At 28.0% G+C, this 10,728-nt stretch overlaps 2 protein-coding genes across 2 annotated transcripts; one reads left to right on the forward strand and one right to left on the reverse strand.

The window, feature by feature from the left end:
* Positions 1-3,041: 3,041 nt before the first annotated feature.
* LOC109797551 (hydrophobic protein RCI2B) lies at positions 3,042-4,238 on the reverse strand. The gene is made up of 3 exons (XM_020357616.3): positions 4,052-4,238; positions 3,825-3,920; positions 3,042-3,319 (listed from the first exon to the last, which is right to left on the reverse strand). Exons 1-2 carry the CDS (start codon positions 4,139-4,141, stop codon positions 3,837-3,839), a joined length of 174 nt encoding a protein of 57 aa, XP_020213205.1. The 5' UTR covers positions 4,142-4,238; the 3' UTR covers positions 3,042-3,319; positions 3,825-3,836.
* A 4,345-nt stretch (positions 4,239-8,583) lies between these two features.
* LOC109797249 (putative pentatricopeptide repeat-containing protein At5g52630) lies at positions 8,584-10,671 on the forward strand. The gene has a single exon (XM_020357224.3). It carries the CDS (start codon positions 8,584-8,586, stop codon positions 10,669-10,671), a length of 2,088 nt encoding a protein of 695 aa, XP_020212813.2.
* Positions 10,672-10,728: the final 57 nt, after the last annotated feature.

A 10,728-nucleotide genomic window follows, 5' to 3' on the forward strand; every position in this document is an offset into this window, starting at 1 on the left:
TCTTCCCTAACACAATTCTTTTAATATATTTATTATTATTGGTTAGATTTTTTTTAAAACCATCAAATCATGAGAAAAAATTAATAAAAAAAATGTGAAACTTAATAAATTTTATATTTTTAATAAAATTTAACCAATAAAAATGAATATACTTAAAAGAACATGGTAAGAAGTTGGTAGTATTTCTTTTCATTTCATAGAAATGCAACTTGATAGGAAAAATTCGTTTTCATCGAATTTAGATTCAAATTTGAAATAAAAAATAATTAGTTTTAAATAATATAATTTACAATTTAATTATAAATTACAAAATAATTATTTCACACATTTATTTAATAGAAAATTATTTCAATAATTTAATTTATAAAAAAATTAACTATATAAAATATAATCTTATAATTATAAATTTCACAATATTCTCACATAATTTCATTCTATTAATCAATTACAAATCTCACTACATTTTATTACATTTTTTTACCTATTTCTTATCTAATTAATTATGATATATTTTCTTCCAGTCTCTTTGATTCGTTCCTCTTTATTAAGCATAAATTGAAGGAAGAGAGCTTCAGTAAATAACCTAAATCCAGATAATAAAGAAATTTGGGCTAAAGCCCATTCTTTCACATACAAAACAAACACACACATTTGTATCCTTTGTAAGAATCAAATTATATTGGAATTTGGAACTATGTAAAATTACGGCGAATGATAAGTTGATTTTAATTTATTAAAAAAGTTATTTTCATTTATGAAAATAGAATTTAGTACTTATAATAGTCATTTACTTTCCTCAATCAAGCAAACTAAATCTCCTCAATAATTTGAAAGAATTTTATTTTATTTTTTCTTCTAATTTTTTTTATTAGTTGTGTTTTTAAATTTTTTTAACTTAACATACTTAATATCACTTCCTATTAAATGAAATGTCAATTATTAGTATTTGTGATATTATATTAAGGTTTGGGATTTTGAGTTTAATTTATATTTTATAATACTTTTAATTTTTTAAGTTGTCTAAAATAAGTTAAAGAAGAAAAATAATGATTTCACATATTAAAGGAGTAAAAAAAGAGTATTTTATAAATACTAAAAATGAAAATTTTTTATTTTACATAAAAAAATTTAAAATAACAAAAATCAAAATTAAAACTAAAGGATTAAAAGTATTTTAAGTATTTTTACCCCATTAATTATTCACCACTGTCCGTTGCTAATTTCTCAATACAGCTGACACATTGTCGCCAATCGGAAAAACTTGGAAAGTGTTATAATCCAATTAATCTCAGCTATTCATTTATTTTAACATTAATAATAAATATTAAAACAATTATTTACGGATTTAATTATTTGAAAGTATTATTGTTCTTTTTTTTTATTACAATTTTTGAAAGTATATATTATTGTTCTCTACGAAATAATGAATAGAGATAAAACATTTTAAAAATATATTTTAATGGCAAACTATTTTAAAAGTAATTTGACAATAAAATTCTTACAACATTAAATTTGTAATAAAAAAATGAAAAAATAATTTAAAGAGCAAAATTTTGAAATGATTAAAGTAAGAATATATGTGATTTGAAGGATGAATAAAAAGTTAGTTCATTAATAAAAAAATGGAAATCCAAGTTTGATACGCAATTACGACATTTGGTTGCCATCCCAGGCAACAGAAGCAGGTGTCTCGTGGCCGTATTTCATTAATATAAAATTTTGACCATTTTCACTTTCTTCTGCCAACTGCACTCCACATTCACATTGCATCTGGACGCTTACTTTTTTAAGAAAGTGACTTCATTTTTATTTTAATTTTTTATTCCACTTTCTTTAGTGAGCAGGGAAATAATATATATATACATGAAATAAGATAGATTGCAGAGTAAATTACCTGATTTCATAAAATTATATTAAAACTATGCTTTTTTAACGTTACTCCATATATAAGACAGGATCCGAACACCTAATTTTACTTAAGCGTGAATCAATCCTATTATTGAACCACACGTTTGAGATTTAAGGAGTCATAGTATAATATTTCTTGAATAATTAAGGAGATTAATATAATATCTAAAGAGTGTTAATGTGATTTTTAAAATAATTAAAAGTGGTTATTGAAGGTTGAAAAAAAGTAAGTGTCATTTGTGCAATTTCATGCATCAAAACCTCAAGCAGTACCGATATATTTCACTCTAAATTGTATAAATAAAAAAATTACTCTTTTTAAATGAAATAATATTACTCTTTGAGGAAAGGCTTCACAGAGAAACTTATAAAATAGCCCATTTTTAATGTATAGATCGATTTTATACTATCACTTATGCATAATTCACTATATATAATATATCAATATAATTTTAAATTAGTTCATAGTATAAAAAAAAAAAAAAAAACTACAGTCACAATATATATAGAAATTAAACTAAAATTTTATTCACCAAACAATAATTAGTTTAAAGCGAAAATATACATGTGGGCCCCATTGACAAGAGGTAATTACCTATTTAGGGCAGATTAAATGTTTTGAAACGTCAAACCAAACAAGCATACTGTGAACATGACCTATATATAAATTTATTGAATAATTAATTTTTTATTTAATTTAATTTGTTGATGGTGTAAAACTATTATATTATTAATAGTTTATGTTGTCATAATAGATTTTCCTTTAAAATATTTAGTATATTTAATTTGACAAAACATTATCAATCATTTTCATAATACAAGACCTTTTTACCAATTGTACACGTACATTATGCGTAACTAACTTAAATGTTCCGTTGTAAGTTGTCGTGGCAGTCCATTTTGCATGGTCCAACTAATCCATATGTTAATCTTATTAATTAAGTAATGCTCTTAGCAAGATAAGAAAGAATCTGTGGAAAGCGATATGATGAACGAAGCCCGTATATACAAGATCTCTATCGTTGCTTAATTAGCGAAAACACGTGCTCTAAGTTACTAATTTGAAATTAATTAAGAAATAGATTGTTAACACGCGTCACTAAAGAAAAATGAAAATATGAAGGTCTAAGAAATATGAAAAAGATAAGTAATATATACTAACCAAGTAGTATATATATTTGAATTTGATGATTACCATAAATTAAGACATGAATACATTTTGGTTTCCACACAAGACAATAACAGTGACTAAAAGCAAAAACACAAGAATGAAAAGGAATATCGACAGTGATAATTAAACAGAAAAGAATAAGTTTTGTCGATCTGGGATCAAACGATCATAGAAGAAGAGTTGAGAAACATGCATAACCATTAACCACCATCGTCCTTTGACAAATTATTCATTGTCCATCTGTCAACAAAACAAAAGCAATGATTTTCAGTAGTGAGTAGAATTAGGTCCACCACCTCATTGGCATAAAACAAAAAGGAGGTCCACCTTATTACTGAATGGAAAAGCAAAGTAATTAGTGTCCTAACCACACCTCAAATTTGTACGAATGAAATGAAAACACGCAAAAAAATTGTGGCAAGATATGTTCTACTGAGTCTGAGATTGTGAATTTCGTTTTTTGGCTGGTAAAGAATAGAAATAAATCTGTGGTCTGGGAGTGGATAAGGCATATATATATATTGGATACCTTACAAGCCACAGGCGTTGAGATAATTAATTACCAAGAGGAAACACCTCCCAAAATCCCGTCTTACAAAAATAAAATCTTACATAAATAAGAAATTAATAAAACCATGTACTAGGATCTGAATAACAAATTAATAAATATCTGCAGATGCATGACATAAGTAGTAATATATAGTAGTAGTTTAGTTTAATAAATTTGAAGTGAAGGGGTACTTACAAAAGATGATGATCACTTGGTGATAGCATAGACAGCATAGATAATTCCAGGAAGGTAACCAAAAAGGGTAAGCACCAAACAGATCCAGAACTCTACCTGTGTATATATATATATATATATATATGGAGAATTAATGAATAATTACAGACACATAGCTAGAGAGAGGAAAGAAAATAAAAAGGGAAAGTATAATTAAGGCAACAATGAATATATATATATATATATACCTTGCAACCATACTTAAGGAAGACACCAAGAGGAGGGAGGATGATGGCAAGGAGGATGTCGATGCAGGTGGCTGTGCTATCGTCGGCCATGTTCGATCTCTCACAGTACTTATCAAATACAAGAAAGAATTTGCTACTGTTGGGACTGCATAATATGATGACTTTGGGGGTGGGTGAAGACTGCTTATTTATAGGCCTTCAATTCAACATCTAATAATTGAGGTGATTTTCTTCTCTTAACAAAAGACACTTTTCCTTTAACTGCTCTCGCTGCAAATTTATTATGGCTATTAATTATTTAATTTTTATTCAGTTATTTAATGCACCTCCATATTTATACTTCAAACGTTTTAGTGTCAACTCATTCATGCACTTCCTAATGCATTAAAGTATCATTTATTGTTAAATTAATTTTATTTATACAAATAATTATTTTTTCTACGTTTGGATTCTATTGCTCTATATTAGTGTAATTTTTTAAATAAAAAATACATTTTCCAACATCATATTTAAATTAGTATTTTAGTTTTTAAATATTTATTATATATAAGTATTCTATTTAAATATCTAAATTATATTTTTAATTTGTATAAATAAATATTTTTAAATATATAAATTATATTTTGAATTTATGATAAATAATTTATATTATAACATAATTTTTTTATTTATTGATAAATATTTTAAAATATTAAAATTTAATTTATAAATAATTATGATAAATAAAATCAAACTTTATAAAAAGTTAAGAATCTCTAAAAATTACAAAATAAAATGTTCAATTTTAATATATAAGAATTGATATTAGATATATATAAGGGGTAAAATAATGAGATTGAAGATTAAAATTTTTAAATCTTGTATGAATTATTGAAAAATATAATAAATGTAAAGTTTTAATAATGTTAATAAAATAATATTACTTTGAAAGAAAAATATGAACTTAAAAATTATGACACTTTTTATTATTATTTAATGATGATGCATGTATATTTATTTTAACTTTATGTCTCTTACGTACTTTATCTAGAACTCACGTCGTATTTTATTACTATTTTTTAATAAATATTCAATTATGTTATGTCAACATGTTCAATTGACAGATTAGACGAGATAAGTCGGTAGGATGAATCATTTAACATACCCTATCGTTTTTTATATTTATAAATTAGACACATTCAACCCATTTTATTGTCCTATAATTTTTTATTTTATTTTTTACAAATTAGACACACTCAATCCATTTTATCACTTTTGAAGAGTATTTTTTTAAAAGTATTTTTTTTATAAATATTTTAATTTTTTTAATCTCTGTTGATATATATTTTCTCTTTATTTTAATATTATCTAAATAAATTTATTAATAGTTAATAATAATTTTATATCATAATATAAATAATAATAATTATTATAAATAAATAATATAATTAATATTTTAAAATATCTATCATACTTTTTTTGAAAACATCTATTATAATTTTTTATTATGATATAATTTATATATTCAAAAGAACTTATTTATTATAATTTATATTATATAAAATAAATATTTATCATATACATAGTATAACTAAAATAGTAGTATTTAATAATAAAAAAATTAGATTCAAAATATAAAAACATTGCATGATAAAAAAATAATTAGAAAACATTTGATAAATGCTTAATTTTTTTAGCAATCAAAATATTTAATGTTTAAGTATAATAAAAGTTTTGAATTACTGCTTCCATTCCTTTTCAATAGTTATTTAAAAGTTTCGACATAAATCAAGAAATGTATAATAAAAAAATTGTTTTGTATAAAATAATTTTAATATTTTTTATTTTAACTTCTTTTATTTTTATTTCATAATAAATAAAATGTAAATTAAATAAAATTTAAGTAAGATATAAAGATGTAATTGATAAAAATATAATTATTATTGTCTTAAACTTTAAAAATAACATATAATAAAAATAAAATTCTACTTAAATTTAAAAAATAAAAAATAAAGACAGTAATAATTTCTACTATGATGATGATGAAGGTGATAATAAATAATAGTAATGATAATAATAATAATAATTCTATATATATAAAGTCAAACCTCATAATAAATATCTCTTAATATGTTATAAATATAATCGAATACTTAAAGAGTAAATAAACACTTAAATAAATAATCAGGATTAAATTCAACTTAATTGATGAAGACATGTAAGTTATTGTAAACTCTCTCATATTAAATTCAATTTTAATACATAAAAAATACTTAAAATAAATATATGCATGTTTTAGTTCTTTATTATTTTATATAAACTACTACTACTACTACTATTATTATTATTATTATTATTATTATTATTATTATTATTATTATTATTATTATTTACTTTCTTTTACATGTGACTATAAAAAAAATGAGACGTGTTACTAAATATACAAGAATATAATGTCGCTGACTTAAATTAGATTAAAAAATATCACATCATTTAATTTTAAAATTTAAAGAATCAAATTAAACCTTTTAATATTAAAGGAGCCAAACTGGACAATTAAATAAAAAAAATATATCAAAAGAGTAATCTAGACTTAATCTTAATATAAAATTTAAAATACATATAATAATTTATTTATAATGCATACATGCATACATACAATCTATCAAATGAAAGCATTTATTAAATTTTATTTGAATGATCAATATTGAAAAAAAAATAATGCACATGATTGTTTTAAACAGTCACGCGATCGTTAAATAATTTTTATTTTTTAAGCATTTATGTACGATTATACAAATTGAAAGTTGTATCACGTACATATATAATAGATTTTGTATTAAATTTTATTAAATACGTGAGAATTTTTTCTTGTTTAGTACATTTTATTATTTTTTTAGTGAAAAATATATTAATTTAAATCAGTAAATAATATTTAAAAATGTTAAAGAATGACTTAACACTTTTATAATGCTCTATCGCATCGCATGTGTAGCAACAAGCACGCGATTCCCTAACCGCGTGCCACGTAAATTTGCCTAGATTGTGATGATCATTTCATTTCGTTCCAACATGTCACAATCTTTATTTTCGAAACATAATGAAAACAAGGGACATCTAATTAAAAACATGGGATGTTAGCATTTGCAACAGATTCATCTAGGGACAGCTCACGTTTGATTCGTGTGATCAAAAGTTAAAGATCGATCAAATGAAAAGTGAGATACAAGCATGTGACAACTACGTCATTTTTTTTTAAAATCTCCTTTTAGTTAATAGATAAACTTTCTCGTTAATTATTTACTGTTATCTATATTATTCTATAAATAAAATAATCATATTATAAATTAAAATATAAAACTTAAAGAGTAAGACTTTATAACTTTTTAGTATAAATAAAAGGGTGTACTTACTTAGGTTTAGCTATTTCAAATATGAATTTAACAAATATTTTTTTATTCCTATTCATATGTTAGTCTGTGGAAAACATATTTATTTAAGTTAGAAATAATTTATCTAGTATTTTTATTTGTTTTTTAAATAAAAGTCTATGAAATTTACAAGAGAGAAAAATCATTATTTTTTTTTGAAAATGAGATATATATATATATATATATTTTTATTATTGATCGGTCTCTAATGATATTTTTAGTCACAATCATATGTTTAAAATAAAATAGAATCCTAATCTTTGGTTAAATAAAATAAATGTAGAGTAAGTATTTATAAGTAGAAGAAAAGCATTTTGTGGAAGCGTTTTGTTGTCTTGTAATATAGCATCGTAATCATGTCCTTTCTTTACAAGGTATGATGATATTTTATAAGCATGTAATTTTCTCTTTAGGTTTTGTGGTTGAGCTAACCACACATTCCATTGCATGTTAGAAACTGGCCCATCACGTGTGCCAGCCCAGCTACCTCATACTTATATTTTTCTCAGCATGCACCACAATGGTATGGAGTAATCAAGGGAATTGTCCTCACATCACATGTGAACGTGGATTGACCCTTTTTTTTGCTTCTTTTTTTTCTTTTTAGTTTGTTAATACTTTAAGGAATAATCTAAATTCTAAAATATTTTTATAGATATGTTCGGCTGTAGAATTGCAGAGAAAATCGCTTTATGCTTAATTCGATTCCAAGAAAAAAGGCAATACACATGGTTGATATCAGATTATGAAAAACAAAGGCATTCGAATAATTTATGTAATTTATGATATATTATAAGATCTCATAAATATAAATTCAAATTCTTAAAAACTTAATTATTTTATTTCATAAACATGCATTACCTATCTTTCTATCTATCATTGAGAATTTTTTTTAAACACAGTCACGTTACTGGCAATTACAAAAGTCTATATTACTTTACAGATAGCCATAGCTTTTATTATGAAAGCGAACCCAGATTGGGTAATTGGTAATTAACAATGTAACATTTTGAAGGCCCGGCCCAATGTTTTCATTACTGAAGTAAGTAGAAAATACAAAGAGTGGGAAATAGTGATGGAGTGATGATTATTATGAAAGCTGGCTCGTGGCTAATCAAAAGAATGAGCAACAGTAACCAAAACCTCGTCCCAAAACCCGACAAATTATGCAGAGTTCCAAGGGTGAAGTACCTCCTGAAGAACGCCGCAAAATCCAAGAGCCTACGACACGCGACACAAATCCACTCCCAAATCGTAACCACCAACGACGCTTCCGTCAGCAACATCAACAGCCTCCTCTTGGTGTATGCAAAATGCGGCTCCATCGACCACACTCTCCTCTTGTTCGCCACAACCCCTCACGCCTCATCCAACGTCGTCACGTGGACCACGCTCATATCCCAACTCTCCCACTCCAACAACCCCTCACGCGCCCTAGCTTGTTTCAACCGCATGCGAAGCACCACGCTCATATACCCAAACCAGTTCACCTTCTCCGCTATCCTACCCGCCTGCGCACACGCGCCGCTCCTCTCCCACGGCCAACAAATCCACGCCTTGCTCCTCAAACATGGCTTCCAAACCGACACCTTCATAGCCACCGCGTTGGTCGACATGTACGCTAAATGTGGCTCCATGTCGCTGGCGCAGAATGTGTTCGACCAAATGCCCCACAGAAACCTCGTTTCCTGGAACTCCATCATTGTTGGCTTTCTTAAAAACAAGCTCTACGGTTGCGCCATTGGGGTTTTCAAAGAGTTTATTCAAAAAACTTCGCTTTTTCCCGACCAAGTTACTTTCTCGAGCGTGTTGAGTGCTTGTGCCGGGTTGGTTGCGTTAGGGCTTGGGAAGCAGGTGCATGGGAGCGTTGTTAAGCGTGGTTTGGTGGGTTTGGTTTACGTTAAGAACTCGCTCGTGGACATGTATTGTAAGTGTGGGGTGTTTCAAGATGCAACAAAGTTGTTCTGTGATGGTGGAGATAGGGATGTTGTTACGTGGAATGTAATTATCATGGGGTGCGTTCATAGCCAGAACTTTGAACAAGCTTGCAACTTTTTCAAAGATATGATAAGGGAAGGCGTGGAACCGGATGAGACTTCGTACTCCTCTCTTCTTCAAGCTTCTGCAAGTATTGCAGTGTTGGCACAAGGCACCTTGATCCATAGTCGTGTATTTAAAACTGGGCATCTGAAAAACGCTTGTGTTTTGAGCTCTTTGGTGACTATGTATGGCAAATGTGGGAGCTTGTTCGATGCTTATCGTGTTTTTGGAGAGGTTAAGGACCGTAATGTGGTTTGTTGGACGGCTATGATAGCAGTTTGCCATCAACATGGTTGTGGAAATGAGGCCATTGAGTTGTTTGAGGAGATGCTGAGAGAAGGGGTTGTGCCGGAATACATTACTTTTGTTTCCGTGTTGTCGGCTTGCAGCCATACGGGGAAGGTTGATGATGGTTTCAAGTACTTCAATTCCATGGCTAATGTGCATCACATTGAACCTGGGCTTGAGCATTATGCTTGCATGGCTGACCTGCTTGGTAGGGTTGGTCGGTTGGAGGAAGCATGGAGGTTTATTGAATCGATGCCGATCGAGCCTGATTCGTCGGTTTGGGGGGCTTTGCTTGGGGCATGTGGAAAGCATGGGAATGTTGAAATGGGAAGAGAGGTTGCTGAGAAGCTTTTCAAGTTGGAGCCGGATAATCCAGGAAACTATGTGCTGCTTTCAAATATTTATACTCGACACGGGATGTTGGAAGAAGCTGATGAGGTTAGAAGATTGATGGGGATCAATGGGGTGAGGAAAGAGACTGGGTGTAGCTGGATTGATGTTAAGAACAGGACCTTTGTGTTCAATGTGAATGATAGGTCACATTCAAGGACACAAGAGATTTATGAAATGTTGCAGAAGTTGAAGGAGTTGATAAAGAGGAGAGGGTATGTGGCTGAGACCCAGTTTGCAACTAACAGTGTGGAAGGCTCTGAAGAGCAGAGTTTGTGGTGTCACAGTGAGAAATTAGCCCTTGCATTTGGTCTTCTGGTCCTCCCACCTGGCTCCCCGGTGAGGATAAAGAAGAATTTGAGGACCTGTGGTGATTGTCACACTGTTATGAAGTTTGCTTCAGAGATTTTTGAGAGAGAAATTATTGTAAGAGATATCAATAGGTTTCATCGATTCACAAATGGGTCGTGCTCTTGTAGAGATTATTGGTGATTGAATTTGAAACACATGCTATAAAATGAACACTGGTGGAGGCAGCTGCTACTGAGC

The sequence above is a fragment of the Cajanus cajan genome, chromosome 6, assembly GCF_000230855.2.
Source record: "Cajanus cajan strain Asha chromosome 6, NIPB_CcT2T_4, whole genome shotgun sequence".
Classification (NCBI taxonomy): domain Eukaryota; kingdom Viridiplantae; phylum Streptophyta; class Magnoliopsida; order Fabales; family Fabaceae; genus Cajanus; species Cajanus cajan.

Excerpts from the sequence above, each read along its gene's own strand:
- LOC109797551 (XM_020357616.3), bottom strand. The coding sequence starts at position 4,141 with ATGGCCGACGATAGCACAGCCACCTGCATCGACATCCTCCTTGCCATC. Across the intron at positions 3,921-4,051 it reads TCCTTAAGTATGGTTGCAAG|GTAGAGTTCTGGATCTGTTT; the intron begins GTATATATATAT and ends ATATATACACAG.
- LOC109797249 (XM_020357224.3), top strand. The coding sequence starts at position 8,584 with ATGAGCAACAGTAACCAAAACCTCGTCCCAAAACCCGACAAATTATGC.